Source organism: Lathyrus oleraceus, chromosome 3 (genome assembly GCF_024323335.1).
Source record: "Lathyrus oleraceus cultivar Zhongwan6 chromosome 3, CAAS_Psat_ZW6_1.0, whole genome shotgun sequence".
In the NCBI taxonomy this organism is placed as follows: Eukaryota; Viridiplantae; Streptophyta; class Magnoliopsida; order Fabales; family Fabaceae; genus Lathyrus; species Lathyrus oleraceus.
Window position 1 is genome coordinate 523,040,376 of NC_066581.1, and position 19,784 is coordinate 523,060,159.

Genomic DNA, 19,784 nt, shown 5'->3' on the forward strand with positions numbered 1-19,784 from the left:
TCTTCCAATAATTGTTGTAACACCTGTTGGTGTAAGCCCTAGAGGTCAATACTTTTGGTACTTGTATCGAATTATTTATTATTAATAAAAGACTTTTTCTTTATTATGTTTGTTTAATAAAGTCCCTAGAATAGCTAGTCCGTTTAATCTATCAAGTGTGACTTAATCATGAGATCTCATTAACATAAGGACACGATTCTTAAAGTATTCGTAGTCGAGCTTTGTTGTGAAGTGGGATAACATTAAAGCATTAAGACTATTATGTATATAGATTGATGATCACATCTCATGGATCATGGATAAGGAGTTATCAAGTCTTAAACATAAGTATGAATATTAGGAGTAATATTTATACTGGATTGACCCGCTATGAGAATACTATATAGAATGTTATGCAAAGTGTCATAAGTTATTCTCATGGTGATAATGGTGTATACCACCGTTCGACCTGAAACCACTATGGACCCTAAATATAGAGTCGAGTGCCTTATTGCTGATCAAACATTATCTGTAACTAGATGACCATAAAGACGGTTGATGAGTACTTTACGAAGCATGCTGAGGGACATGAGTGACCTAAATGGAATTTGCACATCCTGCGTAACAGGATAAATATCTACAGGCCCAATATTGAACTTGACAAGGATGACACGGTCTACACCTTGTGTTCAATATAGACATAAGGGCAAAGGGTAATTATACACACAAGTATTATCACAAAAGGATTTGTCAGATCACATGACATTTTCGTGTCTTGGATAACAGTAATGAGTTGCTAGATATCGCTCACTGTTTATTATGTTAAATACGTGATTTAATATAATTGCCAATACCGCAAAAATCTATAGGTCACACACAAAATGACGGATTGATGAAAGATAGAGTAAATAAGGAACACTGTAAGGTACGATTCACTTAAGTGAATTGTAGAACATCGTAAGGTACGATGCACTTAAATAGAATACGAAATATGGTAAGGTACCACGCGCTTAAGTGATTTTGATATATCATAAGATATGAGTCACATACACTTAAGTGGACTTTTTAGCTTACAGCCCACACAAGTGGTTCTATAAATATAACCCTTGTGCAGAAGCATTGGTTCAGATGAAATTTCGTTTCTCTCTCTCTCTCTCTCTCTCTCTCTCTCTCTCTCTCTCTCTCTCTCACACACACACACACACACACACACACACACACACACACTCAAAGCCTTCATTCGTAGCAGCTAGCACTGAGACTGAAGGAATCTGTTCGTGTGGACTGAGTAGAGGCGTTGTCACCATTCAACGTTTGTGATCGCTCCTTAGGTCTGCATTAAAGGTTTCAATCGCCACAAGAGGTAACAATTCTATCACTGATCATGCCTATTCGTAAGGATCACTAAAGGAGAAATTTTTAATTTCCGCTGCGTTTTGGATCGTTATTCTCCTACAATGGTATCAGAGCCACTTACGAAACCATGCATCTGATAGTTGTTTATTTTCTTTATTTTCTGTATTAATACGATTAAAAGACAGAATGAGTTAAATAATAAACGAGTAATTAAATTTGACATCACGTGTGTACGATTTGGATGATTGATGTTGACTATGCTTCGGAATTCGATGTTAGTATGGTGAAGCGACGATACATCAATCGTCCATAGGTTACACAATTGAGATCGATCAAATTATATATATGATATAAGTAATTCTGATGCAAAATACGGTATATATGATATACTGTTTCTGTTTCGTTCATTCAAACACTTAATGGTTGTTTTCCTTTGAGCGATCAATAGTCATTTGCTTCGAAATCCGACGAAAGTATGGTGAAACAATGACGTGTTGATCAATCATACTGAATTAACAATCGAGATCTGTTTGACAGTATGAAATTGGTGCATTAGGATTCATGACGGTACATGGATTGTGATGTCAAAGAGTTATGTGATTAGGGTTGTGACTGCGCAAGAGTTGACAAGAACGCCGACTTAAAAATTAATCTTCTCCCCTAACCTACTTTTTTTCTTTCTATAAATGCTTATACCAAAAACCCCTCAAACAAAACCAAAATCCAATTTTAAACCTAATGTAGTCCCAAATTCTATGTTTTGCACTAATTGCAGAAAAATCTAACCATACATTTGATGTCATTTCATGAATAGTTTTCCTAGTATTTATCAAACAAAGAAAGCCATCAACAATACAGAAACTATTTCTCGAGAATATGCAAAAGACTCCTCCCATCCCATTAACAAAGGAAGACATTCAAGGTATTTTAGCTATCCTTTCATCAACAAACACATCTCAAATTTCAGCCCTTGTTAATAATCATAATCTTCGATCTATCATTTACACAATATACTCCCTCTAATCATATTTATAAATAAAAAAAATAAGTTTAAGATTTATTAAATAAAAATATATTTGAACAAAATATAGACCAAATACATTAGTTATTAAATAAATCTAAAAAACAAAAACAAATCTTATAAATAAGACCGGGGGTAGTATTAAATATTCTTTTATTTTCTTTCAAATATTATTTCATTTAGTAAACCCATCGAGTTTACTCCTTGTAATTTGATTTTTTTCTTGGAATTCATGTGAAATTCAGAATTTGAAAACTATGATGATGATTGTCAGTAATGAAACTCAAAATCACCTGAATATATTAAAATCTTTACTTCTTATAATGGACCTGAAGTTTCTGTAGTTATTTTATTTAATTTTAAAAGAATAATAGCCCTAATGATATACCGATACTTAGTAAATATGAAGAAAAAAAGTTCAGGACTCCAAAATTTGCATAAATGTCTTGGCAAAATAAAAGGGACATAAAATCCTCTTGAACTTTGGTTAACCCCCTCGTATTCAACTTCAAGTTAAAATTTCCATCAATTTTGATTGTTGCACCATTCTCAAAACATGCCAAGCAACAAAAGGGAAACAAAATTTATAAATGTAGTTGCAATCAATCCTATAAAGGTCTTATTTTTACATCAGTCCTTGAGCTGACAAACTATCAAATTTATGCCAAACAATGAAAAGTTCTGAAAAACAAAAGTAAACAAATATTTGAAACATGTGTTTATACCACTCAATGCCACAAGTTACTTACTCTTTGCAAGGAATTCCTTCATGATGAAGATACTCTCACCTCACCTCTGGGTTTCTGCGTAGTCATTAGGTTCGTCATTGTTCTCTGTCACATGGTTGTTTTCAAGTGGCTCAACGAATACACCGCCATCTTGGTGGCTACCAAGTTGACCATCATATCCCAAATTAGAGTTACTTCCGTGTTCACCAGGAGCAGCGTAACTAGTCTCGGCATTGCCACCACTATAGCTTCCTGGGGCAGCATAACCACCACTTCCATAGCTTCCACTGTTGTTATTATCATTACGACCATAAGTACTACCACCATAGCCACCACCGCCAAAGCCACCACCACCATATCCGCCACCGCCTCCATATCCACCACCGCCGCCATATCCACCACCGCCACCATAGCCTCCACCTCCACCATAGCCGCCTCCGCCACCGAACCCAGGGCGTGACCTTTCTGTAGCATAGTTCACTCGTACTGTCCGACCATGAAGTTCCTGCGACAAGATGATATTAGATGCTATACAATAAAAACATTTCCAACATTTTGAGTTGCAAATAATTTTTCCTTAATTTGTATAAAACTAACATTTTGAGTCTTGCAAAAAGTACTATTCTCTTTCTTTCGCCAATAATTTTTCCTTAATTTGTGTGAAACTAACAAGTATGACAATTAATATAGAACTGGGGAGTATATCTTTCGAATACTTAGTTGGGCTTACGAAATATAATTCCATTTTGAAATAATTTGCATGGTTGATCTAATATTGTTCTTTTAAATTTATTCTTGAAGAGATCTAAAACAATTAAAAACATTATTTAGCACAGAATTATTAACAAAAAGAATATCGTAATGCAGGTAACAAGCAATACCCTTGTTACCTGCATTATGTAATTTAGAACTACATATGCATATGCAGTCAATATTTCTATCTTATCTTGGCTAAATAACTGCAATTACTTCCTCCAGGTCTGAACATAAGGTGTTTTACAATTTCATAATATTCATATATAATATGAAACGATGAAAACTCTAATTCCTTCGTAAATGAGGCTTTAAGTCATGCTCACCGTGAATTGGTGAATTTAAGAATTTAGCAAGATGAATTATCACAAAAATCGATTATACCTGGCCATCCATGGCCTGAAGGGCAGAAGATGCATCCTCGCTTGTTGTAAAAGTTATGAAGCCAAAACCCCGGGACCTGCCGGTTTCACGATCCATAATAACCTTTGCTGGAAGAAAGTTAAAAAGACCAGTTTCAGTGTACAAATCAATAAGCCCCATATTATGAAATAGATATGCTTGCCATAGCTACAGTTTTTATTGTTTGTTATGTAAATATTTGAATCTGCTTGCCATTTTGTTACACGCGACAACTTGTGGCAATTAAACAACTACATTTGTAAACTAATCCTAACAAAAGAAAGGAACAAAGAACAAGATCAAGTGCACACACAAAAGAAACAATAGCATGACTACACAAGTATAAATAAGTAACACTAACCATTCTATCAAATCATACATAAATTGAACATCTTATTGGATTGCTTTGGCTGACTACGTAAGATTCAGAAACAATGGAAACTCGTTTTTTTTTGGATAGACAAATATTAGTTTAATTTGTTAGGGGGAGGGAAAATCTGTCAGCAACAGGGATTGAACTCTGGACCTCCTTCTTAATACTCCTTCACCGTCCTAACTCATACAACTAGTCTACACATTCTTGGGACAAACTCATTTGTTTGATATTACCTCTACCTAAAACGACAAAAAACTAGTAGATTGTGAGAGCCAGAAAGAAAACTACCATCAATAACTTCCCCATAGCGAGCAAAATGTTCTCGGAGACTGGTATCATCAGTGCTATATGAAATACCTGCATTGCATTTGAAATGTTAAAAATTACAGCTTAATTTGATTTAGAAAAATTCAACAGGATAAACTAGCATACCTCCAACAAAAAGCTTGGCAGATGACATAGATCTAATCGCTTGGAATGCCAAAGGAGTAGACATAGAAATATCATGATTGATGTGCTTGACAGCAGAGCTCTTGAGTAATTTCCCAATTTTACCAAAGAACGCCATTGCTCAAACCTTAAAAACATCGAACCGCAGAAAATTTGTATCACTAAAACGATATATCCATTGTTCATTATAACCAAGCTCTGCTAAATACAAACATTCCACCAGAATTTGCAATTTGATCTTATGAAACTGAAATCTAATTTCACATTAGCCACATTCACTCTCTCTAACTTCCATTTTTCTTAAAATATTATCTATGTCTCGTATTTGTGTAGGTGCTTCCTAGCTATTTAGCTATCTATGTCTCTCTCGCTATGAAGCACATACACCACCGGAAACTCGACAAGTCGACCCTGGTAATAATTTGAAAAAATGAATAAATTAAACCTAATCACAAGTGTCAGTGTCACTGTCGGTTTATCTGTGTGTCGGTGCTTCATAGCTATTTAGCTAACTATGTCTCTCTCGCTATGAATCAAGACACCGGAGACACGACACCGACAGCGGTAATGATTTGAAAGATATGAATAAATTAAACCTAATCACAAGTGTCGAAGGTGTCGGTTTCGGACACCGACACTGGCACGCCGTTTATCAGAGGTGTTGGTGCATAGCTTTCACACACTCAAATGATAACCAGAAAAGTTTATTGTTCTAATAAATGCTCATATGTGCAAAAAATATACCAAAACTTGTAAGCAAAAAAGTCTATAACAAAATCATTACTCAATATATCAAAACTCAAATGTAAACTTTTCAGTTCATTTTGATTCAAAAAACCCAATTGAATTTTTCACAAAATAAAAGCTCACAAACAGTAAAATGCAAATCTTGCACAACATTAAGCATCACCAAATCAAAATACTGAAAAATCTATAACTACTACATATCCAAATAACAGGTAAATACGAAGAAATTAACAAAAGCCGTATAAGCTGAATCGAGAAACAGTGAAATCATGATCGAAAAGGGGGAAATGGGTAGTGAGAAAATAGTGATGTTGAGATCTTAATGCGTACCTTGGAAAGCGCTTATCGTTGTTTCTGAAATCGAAAGAATGAAATGAAAATGGTTAAACCCTCAATTTTATGATGACCTAAATAATTAGGGCTTTGGAAGTGACACGTGGTAGCTTCTCTGATGTCTAGATGCTTTCTGTATCAACCGTTTAGATTTTATGTATGTTATTTTGCTTTTTGCAAGGATAAAAAGAAAAATATTTTTTATTTTTTTAATTTCTTTTATACGTAACACAAAATTTAGATTTTTATATGTTTGGATATCGGCTTTAATATCTAAGAAGTTATTTTTTTTTTGTTTTAATTAAATTATGGTCAATCAAACAAACACGATTAGAAGAATTTTTATACTTTCTCTTTTTCACCACTTTGAAGCTTTCATTTTTTTTTATGATACATCAATTATATAATAACTTTAATGAAACCTGAATCTCTTTAAAGGTCTTCAAGTTTGGTCACCATCATAAAAGAGTTGAAAAGTTATTACCGTCGACTTTAACAATCATTGGTCTTGTCATCATCAAAACTTTAGAAGGTTCTTTACAGGATTGTCAGTTTTAAACCTACAAGTACATATATCAACATTCTCTCACTTTCTGATTATGACAACACATCTCTCATGGAGATGGTTACATAAATGATAGATATATAATAATTTGAGTGATTAAACTCCCCCTCACATGAGTAGAGAGTATACTCTACTCCCCCTCACATGAGTAGAGAGTATACTTTACTCCCCTGAGAGTATAGTTTTCCCCCTCTGGCATAATTAAAAAGACGAGAAACAATCAAAGCACATAAATCACAAAGTATCAGGTAAAGAAAGGGAAGAAGAAGAAGAAGAAGAAGGGACACATAAGCATACTAATCTATGCATGGTTTATTTAGAATTCATAGTTTAATTCTTATGAAAAATATATTTTCTTTAGGAATAGGTTTTATAAAAATGTTTACGAGTTGATTAGATGAGGTCACAAATTCAAGTATTTATTCCCCTTTTTCAACAAGACCGTAATAAAGTGGTGCATAACCTTGATTTTTTGGCACGAGAGTGAAGAATCGGGTCTTTAGTGAGGTTTTTTATGCTAGTGTTTTCGCATCTTATCGGGACAGCTCTAAGGTTAACACCATAATCACTGAGTTGTTGTTTCATCCCGATAATTTATGAGCAAGATCTACCCACGATAATGTATTATGCCTCAGTTATGGATAATGAGACACTTGCTTGTTTCTTGGTATGCAAGGAGACAAGCGAGTTACCAAGTAAGTGACACGTACCACTGGTACTTTTCCTATGCAATCCACACCCAGCAAAATCAGAATCTGTGCATCTAAGTAAGTCAAAATTCACTCCCTTGGGGTACCATAGACTCATTTGTTGTGTGCCAGTGAGATATCTCATGATGTGTTTCACTGTACTGAGATGTGATTCTTTCGGGGATGCTCAAAAGCGAGCACAAATACATACAACAAACATGATATCAGGAGGAGATGCAGTGAGATAGAGAAAAAAGCCTATCATATGTCGATATTTGCTTTCTTGAACTGGTTTTCCATTTTTGTCCTTCATGAGGTTGTATGATGTTGACATTGATGTCAATATTACTTTGGACTTATCCATGTCAAACCTCTTTAGCAATTATTTATAATTTTTAGCTTGACTTATGAAAGTTACTTATTTAGTTTGATGGATTTGAAGTCCTATGAAGTATCAAAGCTCCCCCATCATTGACATTTCGAACTCATTCTACATCATTTCAGAAAGTTCCTTGCACAGGGATTCATTAATAGCACCGAATATAATATCATCAGTATAAATTTGAACTAATAAGATGCCATGTTTGGTTTTCTTGATAAAGAGAGTTTTATCAAGTTGTCTTATTTGGAACTTATTTTCAAGCAAGAATTTGTACAAACAATTGTACCAAGCTCTATGGGCTTGTTTCAATCTATACAATGCTTTCTTCAACTTGAAAACATGATTAGGAAAAGCCGAGTTAATAAAATCTGGAGGTTTATCAACATATACCTACTCTTGGATGCATCCATTTAGAAAATCACTTTTTACATCCATTTAAAATAATTTGAAATTCAAGATGAATGAGAAAGATAATAACATCCATATGACCTCTAATCTAGCTACAAAAGCATAAGTTTCATCGAAATATATTCCCTTTTGTTGATTGTAACCTTTTTCAATGAGTCTAGCTTTATTTCTTAAGACATTCTCCTCCAGCTTGTTGGGAAAGACCTATCGGGTGCCAATCACTAGATTAGTTAAAGCTTTGGAAGCGAGTTCCCAAATGTTGTTTTGTTCAAATTGATTTAACTCTTTTTACATGGAAAGAGACGAATGTTCATCAACTATAGCTTTGTCGATTCCTTTTGGCTCAAGTTGTGGAAAAAAATCACAAAGTTACATACCTTATTAAGATATCGTCGAGTAGTGACTCCTTTGGATATGTCTCCAATAATGTTATGTATAAGATGTTCTCTTATTGCTCTCTGTAGGTCCTTTTGGTTGGATGCATCAGGAAAAACAACATATGTACAAGATGTATTTTAGGCAACATGTGAAACAAGACGTTCTAGCATATGTTTCAACATCTGAGTTTGTTGCTAATAAGAGTTGTTTAACTAAAGTGTTTGACGGAACTAGTTAAGCAATAGTTGTTTAGCCAAAGTTCTTGACATAACCAGTTAAGCAAGATGTTCAAATATGCACCTAAAGTTCTTGATAGAACTATTTAAGCAATATGTATAAGGTTTGGGTTCTGACTATCTTCAGATTTCCTTCAGAAGAGTTATGGTGTTGACTTCTTGAAGATATAGAAGTTTAATTTTGGGAAAAAGTATGCGGTGTCAATCCAAAATCAATTGGAAGAGATTTGGACTTATTTCAGTTAAAGAAGATTTGATTGAATGTACCCCGAAGGAAGTTTTGGTCCAATATTTACTCTACAAAGAAGATTTATATGAAAAAAGTTATTTTGGATGCTCTAGTATAACATGTGGAACACAATGTTCCAACACGTGTTGTGCTGAAACATCCGGTCTATGTCAACTGACAGAAGTTAAGTGCAGTTATAGTGAAGAAGGGTATGCTGCAACATTTAAACTCTGTCAGCAGACATATGTTAGTGCAGTTGTGGTGAATAAGGGACACATGTGGAACACGACGTTCCAACATGTGTGCAACATCTGATCCTGGTTCAAGAAACCAATGTTGTTATGTTTTCCAGCAAAAATCGGGTTAAGATTCAATCATATTTGTTGATATATTGATGTAATGTGTTTGTGTGATTTGTTTGATAGTTGTTGAAGTTCATATCAATTTAAATTTTATTTAATAACAAATCATATCTTTTGTTGGAGATCTTTTTGGAGTAAATCAAATCCAACAATATCTGCTATTATTCTTAACAAAATTAGATCAGAAATCTAAAGAAGAAAAGCCCAGAATTGTGTTTCTATTTAAGGATACTCAAACCTCACTTTTGAGGTGTGCACGTTTTGAAGATACTTAATGTTAGGGATTATCTTTTGAGTCTTTGTTTTTGTTATCTTTGTGCACCATGAAGGTTCAAGAAACACAAGAAAGTGGAGTTTGAATAGGGTTTCTAGATTAAAAATGTTTACAACCCAATAACAAAAACAACAATACTAATGAAAAAGATAAATAACTCAAGTATTTTTATCTTGGTTCGCTGTTAACGAAGCTACATTCAGTCCACCCGCCTGAGTGATTTCACCTTCTCAATAAGGACTTAATCCAATAATCAAACTGATTACAAAAACTCAAAAATCAATTATCTAAGACTTCTTTAGAACTCTAACTATAATCTAGTCTCTCAAGGAAATACAACTTAAAGACAAATTGTCAATGACTTCTTGAGAATTCTGACTAAACTTAGTCTCTCAAGGAAATTAACCAAAGGTTAATATAAACAAGGTTGTGTTTATAAGATGCTTCAAAAAGAATATACACAAATTTTAAAAAATAATACACTTAAGAAATATTTCAAGAAAGTGTTCTAACGTTTATGAACGTGATAATTTTCTTAGAGTGAAAACACTTTTCTTTTTCTTTTTCTTTTCACGTAAGCACATTTTGCAACCTTATGCAATGTCGAACATTTTTCTTGTGTGTGTTATTTTTATTCCAAGCTTCCAAAACCTCTTTATATATGGAGAAATAGACCTATTGGAGGGTGAATTTTGAATATCCTCAATATAACAGTTGTATGAAAGCCCCTTCAATTTACAACATTTGAGCAGAACTTGCTGCAGAGAGTTGGTAAGGACGGTGGGACATGATGAACTTTATAGGTACATAGTACAATCCTTTTCATAGAAAGTATATTTTTCTTTTGTACTTTTGTCACTTCAATCAATCGTTGACTCTTGGATATTGTCATACCCCAATTTTGATCGGCCATTTGTGGTTTACCCATGAGATCTCTTTGTTTCAAAGGCCTATTTGCATAAGTGTGTCCATAATCTAAAATATGGTTTGAATCTTTTTACATTACTAATCAAAAACTTATTTTTTTATTAGTAAGTATTAAGAGCCATGTTATTATTTCTATGATCACTATTTAGTAGTCTATTTACACATCCCAAATATTTATACCAAGTTCTACATTCTTCATGGGTTCCCAAATTAAATTTGCATTTTTTAGAAACATGTATGTGTTTTTTTAAAATTAAAAGTCCCATGTTTAGATTTTTGTATTTAAAATAGAATTTTGTTTTTTTTTTAAATTAAAAGTCCCATATTTAGATTTTTGTATTTAAAATAGAATTGTGTTTTTTTTTTTTAAATTAAAAGTCTCATGTTTAGATTTTTTAAATTAGAATTGTGTTTTTTTTAAATTAAAAGTCCCATGTTTAGATTTTTGTATTTAAAATAGAATTGTGTTTTTTTTTTAAATTAAAAGTCCCATGTTTAGGTTTTTGTATTTAAAATAGAATTGTGTTGTTTTTTTTTTAAAAAAAAAGTCTCACATTTAGATTTTTGTGTTTAAATTAGAATTGTATTTTTTTAAAAAATTAAATTACTATACTTAGTTTTTGTGTTTAAGATTTGAATTATGTTGTTCTTTAGATTAAGTCATTATACTTAAGTTAGAAGTGTATTGTTTTTAAAAGTTGAATGATTAGAATAAATAAATATTGAGTTAAATTTTGAAAGATTAAAAGGTAATTACATAATTTAATTCAATAATTCCCAAATAATCCAAACACACATTTTGTCTAAAAAACTAAACTAAGTAATTACAGTAAAAAATTGCTACAGATGGAAATAGGTTCATAATGACCAAAACCAAACAATTAGGATGAAATCACTTTGGACTTGGTCACGAAAACAGGTTGTCTTGAAGCTTGGAGCAGCCACCTTCCATTCCAGCAGGTCATCTCAGAGTTGTAATTTGCAGAGAACAAAAATAACTTATTTTAAAAGCACTTTTTAAAAGCCCTTAGAGAGCTGAAAAACAACTAAATGAATCATTCAGTTTGAAGCTTTATCCATAAGGTTAATCTAAATATCTAAAAAGCACTTTTAACATTAGCTTAAAACAGAAAAAACCAAATCCCACATAATCTGGGATGAGACAAATTGAAAAAGAAAGGAGTTTTTTAAAACTGATAAAAATTCTTCATAAAACGTTCATGAGGCGTTAAGAGGGAAGAGACACAGTAAGAGATTTCTTCTCAAAAGGCAAAACCACAACAACAACAACAGAAAAGCAACTTTTTCTCAAAAAGCAAGAACAACCTAAACACAAACAGAGTTTTCTTTCAAAAACCATAAAGAACACAACAGCAATAACAGAAACGGAGACACTCGGTAATCCTTCATCGGCGATTCACGAATCAATCAATCAGTAATCGAAGGAGAAAAAGAGAGATAGAGTTGGGAAAGAAAAGAAATAACAGAAGCATAAGAGAGAAGCGAAAAAACTCGACGATACCTTTTCGGAATTGATTCGCTTCCGCTCTTCATCTTTCGACTCGAGCATCGTCGTTCTGCGTTCCATCTTCAAGCCACGACCACTTACCCTCCACCACCACAACTCCACGATATCACCCTTCTTCACTTCCGATCAAATCCATTCTACCGGACCACCATCGTTCGTTTCTTCTTCCGCTGTCACAAACCCTTGTGTCTCCAACTAACCACCTCCGCCGACGAATCCTTCCAAACCTCCAAACGCACACCTCTTCTCCTCTGTCGACCACGCACTACCGATTGAAGGTGATCCGTCTCCCTCATCGACGATGCACCGACGTCAATGATGCGAGGTTAACGCGAGCGGCTTCAGTTAGGTCTCACAATCGCTCTCTGGGGAAAATTTGAAGGTACGCTCTGAAGCTTTTGTTGTGAAACCAAATTATGTTGGTGAGAATTGGGCCTTTGGCCCAAGCGATTTTGGCTTGCGTGTACACTCCCTCAATGCTACTGCACCCCATCCGATTGGGCTCTGATATCCTTTGTTGAGCCCATTCTCAACTTCTTTGGGCTTATTTCTTTGTTTTTGATTACTAGTTGATTAAGTTTAGTTAATGTAGGTTACTTAGCTTAATTAGATGATTAGGTATTAATTAGATTAAATTAGTTATGATTAGGATTAATTAGAAATAATTTTAGGATTAGAAATAGTATTAGAAATATTAGAAATAATTAGGAATTTAGGTTCATTAGAATTTTTAGATTTAGGTTATAATTTTTTTGCAGAGTTGGATTTAGAAATATTAGAAATATTAAATTTAGTTTAGAAATAATTATAGATTAATTAGAATTATAAGTTGATTTAGAATTATTTTAGAATTTTTAATTTAATTTAGAATGATTTTAGATTTTAATCTTTGAAAATATTTTAGAATTTAATTAGATCTTTTTTTTTGAAATAATTGTAGATTAATTAGAATTATAAGTTGATTTAGAATTATTTTAGAATTTTTAATTTAATTTAGAATGATTTTAGATTTTAATCTTTGAAAATATTTTAGAATTTAATTAGATCTTTTTTTAGAAATAATTGTAGATTAATTAGAATTATAAGTTGATTTAGAATTATTTTAGAATTTTTAATTTAATTTAGAATGATTTTAGATTTTAATCTTTGAAAATATTTTAGAATTTAATTAGATTTTTTTTTTAGAAATAATTGTAGATTAATTAGAATTATAAGGTGATTTAGAATTATTTTAGATTTTTTAATATAATTTAGAATGATTTTAGAATTTTATCTTTGAAAATATTTTAGAATTTAATTAGATCTTTTTTTTTAGAATTAGTTGTAGATTAATTAGAATTATAAGTTGATTTAGAATCATTTTAGAATTTTTAATTTAATTTAGAATGATTTTAGATTTTAATCTTTGGAAATATTTTAGAATTTAATTAGATCTTTTTTTAGAAATAATTGTAGATTAATTAGAATTATAAGTTGATTTAGAATTATTTTAGAATTTTAATTTAATTTAGAATGATTTTAGAATTTAATCTTTATTAATATTTTGGATAATAGTTTAGAATTGAGATTTTCGATTGTTTAATATTGTTTTGAGTTTTAATTTAATGATACTTTTGTTAATTGTTTAAACTTGTGTCATTTGTTATAGATTTAACATTTTATTGTAATTCTCTTGTTATTTCATGTTGATTTCAACTAACACCTAACATTTAAGGATTAACTCTAATTTTTTAATTTCCGCAATTAACATCTAACTCTTTTAAATCCCGCTTCTAACATTTATTTTTTTATATTTACTTTACTTCGCTTTTTGCTATATCATTGTACATCTCATCTTAAAATGAACCTAAAAATGATAAAGACTTAAAAAATACAAAAAGATTGTAATTCCCATGCCATCAATTCAAAACAATTTTTTAAAACAAATAAAAATTCTCGATTCAAAGTCGAGCCCATTTTTCAAAACACCTATGTAAGTCGATCGCTTGTAAAAGCATCGCCATCAACCTCACATGGCTTACTCTTGGGCTTTCTTACAATGAGACCTATTCGGTTTTAATTAATCGATTAAATGGATTATTCACTAAATAAATTCAATTCATTCACAAGAATGCAAATTTTAAAACCTCGATCCGACATCGAAAGTTAAATTAAAATACTCAATCACATCTAAACAATACTTCATTTGGAAATGGAAAGGGGGATGGTTTTGAGTTTTCAACTCCTCTCCTCGATTATTTGAATACGAGTTTTCTTACTCGGTTAGTCAAATGGTCGTCATTTCTAAATCATTTAAGTATAAACAAATCAAAACCGTTTATAACAAGAAACCGAAAGGGAGATAATTTTGAGTCTTCAATTTTTTCTCCTCGACTATTTGAATACAAGTTCTCTTACTTGGTTAGTCAAATAACTGTCGTTCCTATACCAACTTCCAAACTCCGATTAAATCGAAATATTTTCACAATAAGCTAAATGAAAAGGGAGTTGACTTTGAGTTTTCAATTTCACTCCTCAATTGTTTGAATACGAGTTCTCTTACTCGGTCAGTCGAACAATTGTCATTTTTTATAAACATACAACTTAATCAAATCATTTCCATAACAAACTGTACGAAAAGGGAGATGGTCTTGAGTTTTCAATTCCTCTTCTCAAATGCTTGGATATGAGTTATCTTACTCAGTCATTCGAGCACTTGTCGTTTATTCTAAAAATACATCGACCATACATAAACTTATTTTTATAATCACTTAGATGAAAAAGAAAGTGGTCTAGAGTTTTCTATTCCTTTTCCCGATTATTAGGATACGAGTTGTCTTACTCGATTATCCGAGTATTTGTCATCCATTTAAAATACCTTAATTATTATCGAATCCTTTCTGTAATTAAGGATGAAAAAGAAAGTGGTCTAGAGTCTTCTACTCCCTTTCCCGACTATTAGGATACGAGTTGTCTTACTCGACCATCCGAGTAATCGTCATCCAACCAAAACATCTCAACACAACCAGTCAAACAAAATATCCAACATATTAATCCAACTTGTCGCCCCCGTGTGACCAAAACTATTTTCAAAGGAACACCATTTAATCCTTTCTAATGTGCATAACAAACCAATGCTTAAGCCTCCGCCGAGAGTAGACAAGCCACCGTTTAGCCTTTAGGATGCGATCTAAACAGTCGTTCGTTAAAAGACACCAACCAACCGTAGTTCCCCGAACTACGAATGCTCTGATTTCCTTATTATACCATAAGGATACGTAGGCAGGAGTTGTTGTATCTTCGCGAGCACACTAATAAAAAACCTCCCCTTTCTCCTTTCTGAGGTTCTTATCCATTTCTATTTTCAACATTTTATAACCCAAAGATAACAAACAAACATAAATTAACACTCGAAACACAATTTAGAACTAAAAGGTTCCCGTTAAGTACAACGGACGTAAGGGGTGCTAATACCTTCCCATTACGTAATCCACTCCCGAACCCGAATATGGTTGCGATGACCATTATTCCATCTTTCAAAGGTTTTATCGATATTTTCCTATTCCTTCATTGGGATAAATAAAGTTCGGTGGCGACTCTGTTCGAACACTAAATATTTTCCGCGACCATCGCGAGGAATCGTATTTTTCGAGATGCGACAGATGGCGACTCTGCTGGGGACTAGCTCCAAGCAAAAGAGAGTGAAGCCTAATTTAGTTCAGTTTCTGTATTGTGTGTTAATCTTGTTTGTTTGTCTGTTATTTTTTCTACTTTGCTATTATTATTCTGTCATAATTATTATATTGTGATTTATTGACTATGTCTTATTTGGGGGCCTCTGATTGATGATACTTTGTGAGATAGGCTCTCCACCCGAGTCTGAGAAAAACTCTAAGATTAAGTTGGTGGTTGCATAGTGGGCGCCCACAAGGAGTCTTCCTTGTTGGGAAGAAACAAAGACCCCGCCTAGAGGAGATTCTCTTGAAATATTATTGCCCGACGAGTTTTCGTCACGACGATAGTATTCTCAAGTTGGATCAATGATTCTAGGGACCTTTTTAACCCATTATATCCGGTGGTTATGTAGTATCTACCTGAAAAGTCCCAGACTTATTGGGTTAATACGAAAGCCCCAATCAGATGAGATCCCTTGGACGTATTACTACCTTACAGTAATATTTCCAACCTCGATCTATGACTCTGAGAACCTTATTAGAACCTTGGACTCGAGAGTTGTGTAGTATGGACCCATTATGAGTTTTCCTCTTTGGGACCATACGAAGGCCTCACCCAAATGAGACTCTGTTTAGGGATGTTATTAGCGGATGAGTTTTCATCATGACAATAATTTTCTTAAACATTGATTGATGACTTTGGGAACTTCTTACCTTTAGCATTCTACCAAAAGGGTTTTGTTTAGTAACCAAGAATACCCACTCGCATGACCTGTATATCAACCTACATGTGACACGCATAATATCATTCATAGCATATCATTCATATTATTTTATTTCCAAGGAATCTGAGTATCATGAGTTGCAGGAATTCAAGAAACATGGAATCAAGCAAAAGGAACATTTACTCATTCAAGTTCAAAGATCCCGATCTAAGGAGCTTACGTAACCTGGTCTCTCAGATGCACCCTGTATACAGAATCAACTTTGGAAAGAACTATGGCAATTTGCTCAGCATCCTCAATCAACAAGTGGACCATACAGCCTTGATCACTTTAGCCCAATTTTATGACTTACCTTTAAGATGCTTCACATTCCAAGACTTTTAGCTAGCACCAACGTTGGAAGAATTCGAGCGTCTTGTTAGGATCCCTATGAAGGACAAGTCACTATTTGAAGGGACAGATGAATCTTTGCCCCTTGAGGTCATTGCTAGTGCGCTTCACATGGATGAAAAGGAAGCAAAAGACAACTTAGAGACCAAAGGGAATACCAAAGGGTTTTCACTAAGTTTTCTTTTGGAAAGAGCTCATACCCTGTTGAAGGCAGAAAGTTGGGATGCTTGTTACTCTGCTATTGCATTGGCTATCTATGGCATCGTCCTGTTCCCGAATATGGATGGTTTCGTAGACATGACTGCCATTTGTGTTTTCCTTACTGGGAACCCAGTACCCACTTTGTTAGCCGATATCTATTATCACATAAGTCATAGGTATACTAAGAAGAAGGGATTGATTGCTTGTTGTGCTCCTTTATTGTATCAGTGGTTTCTAGAACATCTTCCGAAGACAGATGCTTGGGTTGAACAAACAGATGTTAGTTGGCCTTAGAGATTGGGATCGCTCCGATCTGAAGATCTCTCTTGGTACTCCAAAGAATATATCAACGTAGACATCATATTCAGTTGTGGAGATTTCCCAAATCTACCGCTTATTGAAACTCAAGGATGTGTGAATGCTAATCCAGTTCTATCACTCAGACAACTAGGTTACCTAATGGAAGGCCCTCCAGAGGCAAATTCTTTGGAAGCTTTCTTGTTACTTGACTTTGGGGTTGAGAATCCTAGCTTATTCCAGCGAATCAAAGAAGCTTGGAAGAATATCAATCGAAAAGGAAAAGCTGAGTTAGGGAGAGCAAATGGGATTACAAAAGAATCGTATTTTCAGTGGGTAAAGGAAAGGGTACAGATGATTAAAATGCCATTTGTCATTCGGACACCTATACCTCTTCCTGAGCCTAAGCTCACCCATGTCCCTATTGAAGAAATGGAGGAACTCAAGACCACCATGGCAAAGCTAGAAAAAGAGAATGAAGAGCTGCAGACAAAACTCCAACAAACCATCAATGAGAAAAATAATATGAAGTGGGAGCTTGAGAGAAAATAGGCACAACTTCAAGCCCACGTGGAAAAGTTCAACAAGGAAGAGCATAAGAGGAAAAAGATCAAAGTGGGATTAGAACAGGCCGATCATTGTTTGGATACTCTTAAGGGTCAACTACGACAAGCTCAGAAAGAATGTCAAGACAATGAGCGTTGGTGGCATCTAGCCACAAAGGAGAACAAGACAATAAGGGATACACTTGGGGCTCAGATAAAAGAACTCACCAATTTTGTTCGTCATGCAAAAGCTGAAGTAGATCAGGAGCGCCGACTCAAGAAAATATCCACTAAAGCTTCTAGGGTGTCACCCATGGTATGGGAGGAGAAGTGTCGAGAAGTAAGAGATGCTAGGGAGTCTGTAAGCTATTGGAAGAACCAACTAGAGTCATTACGCCAAGACAACTCCATATGGTTGAAAGAGCGAGACTATGTGATTGAAGATTATGAATCCTTTAAGAAGACCATAGACTTCTTATAAGGGGACAAGGATAAGTTTCGTACAAAACTCGATGGGCTAGTAGGACTCTGTAATTGGGCAGCTAAAGAATTACCATGGAGGTTGAGAGACGCAGTCGAAGAGTTGACAGAAGATAGCACTCCTCCAGCCATAATCAATTTCGTTCTGCTCTGCAAAGGGTTGTTGAAGAGATTCAATGAGGAACTAGAAGAGCTTCAGGCTAGAAAGCCAGTTGTTTAATTTGCCTATGTCTTGTATTTTGTTCCTTTAACAAATGTACTTTTGAACTATGACCTTTTTGGACCTCTATGTTATGTATTGGAATGAATGACGTTTAAAAATTACTCCATTATCGCTATTCTAAGTATTTTTTTGTTTCTTCGAATTACTAACAACTAATGAAACTCGAATGACTCCCTGGAAATAAAATATGCATAACATTTGCATCTTCATTATGCATCATACTTCATGAAAATAAAAAAAAAACTTACCCAACCTTTTTACCCTTTATCCAGCCACACTGACTAATCAACACCGGTACGAGACGCGAAGCAAATACAAAATGACATTAGAACAAGTTGAGACCAACCAGGTTACCATGAGGACAGACATCAATACGATCCAGGAGAAGATGGATCAGCTGTTGGAGACAATGCTTGCAATCACTCAGAGAGAGGAGCAAGGAGGAAGAAGCTAGGGCAAGAAGGAATGATGGCGCACCAGGTTCGAATCCCCAAGACGAAAGTTATGTCCCCACCAAGAAGAGTTTGGTTCAGATACTAGTAGGAGGCAAAGGAGATGGAGACCGTGCAGAACCTTCTGATACGTCTACTCATCATGGATCCGAGATTGGAGATGACCAGTATGATGCATTTTATATGCCTGATCAACCAAAGCCTAAGGTACTTTCAGATCCTGCTGCAGATAGGCTCCGTGCCCTAGAAAAGAAAATCAAAGCCATAGAAGGAAACAACATCTTCGGTGCTTCTGCCGTGAACATGCGTTTGGTATCGAATTTAGTCATCCTGACTAAATTTAAAACTCCTGATTTCGATAAATACAAAGGACAGACTTGTCCAAGAAGTCACCTGGTGATGTATTTCAGGAAAATGGCTGCTCATACCGAAAATGACAAACTACTTGTACACTGTTTCCAAGACAGTTTGAGTGGAGCATCTCTGAGATGGTATATGAGTTTAGAACAGGGGCGAATTCAGAGTTGGGAGGATTTGGCTGACGCATTTCTCCGTCAGTACAAATACAACTTAGATATGGCACCCGACCGAATGCAGTTGCAAGGGATGGCTATGAAGGAGAGTGAGTCATTTAAAGAATACGCCCAGCGGTGGAGAGAGTCGGCTGCTCAGGTAGAGCCACCATTGTCTGAGAA

General features: G+C 34.2%; 1 protein-coding gene across 1 annotated transcript; it reads right to left on the reverse strand.

The window, feature by feature from the left end:
- Positions 1-2,925: 2,925 nt before the first annotated feature.
- Positions 2,926-6,305, reverse strand: LOC127128632 (glycine-rich RNA-binding protein 3, mitochondrial). The gene is made up of 5 exons (XM_051057999.1): positions 6,143-6,305; positions 5,048-5,192; positions 4,904-4,972; positions 4,222-4,328; positions 2,926-3,589 (listed from the first exon to the last, which is right to left on the reverse strand). Exons 2-5 carry the CDS (start codon positions 5,181-5,183, stop codon positions 3,146-3,148), a joined length of 756 nt encoding a protein of 251 aa, XP_050913956.1. The 5' UTR covers positions 5,184-5,192; positions 6,143-6,305; the 3' UTR covers positions 2,926-3,145.
- Positions 6,306-19,784: the final 13,479 nt, after the last annotated feature.

Excerpts from the sequence above, each read along its gene's own strand:
- LOC127128632 (XM_051057999.1), bottom strand. The coding sequence starts at position 5,183 with ATGGCGTTCTTTGGTAAAATTGGGAAATTACTCAAGAGCTCTGCTGTC. Across the intron at positions 4,973-5,047 it reads TGCCAAGCTTTTTGTTGGAG|GTATTTCATATAGCACTGAT; the intron begins GTATGCTAGTTT and ends AATGCAATGCAG. Across the intron at positions 3,590-4,221 it reads TTCAGGCCATGGATGGCCAG|GAACTTCATGGTCGGACAGT; the intron begins GTATAATCGATT and ends ATCTTGTCGCAG.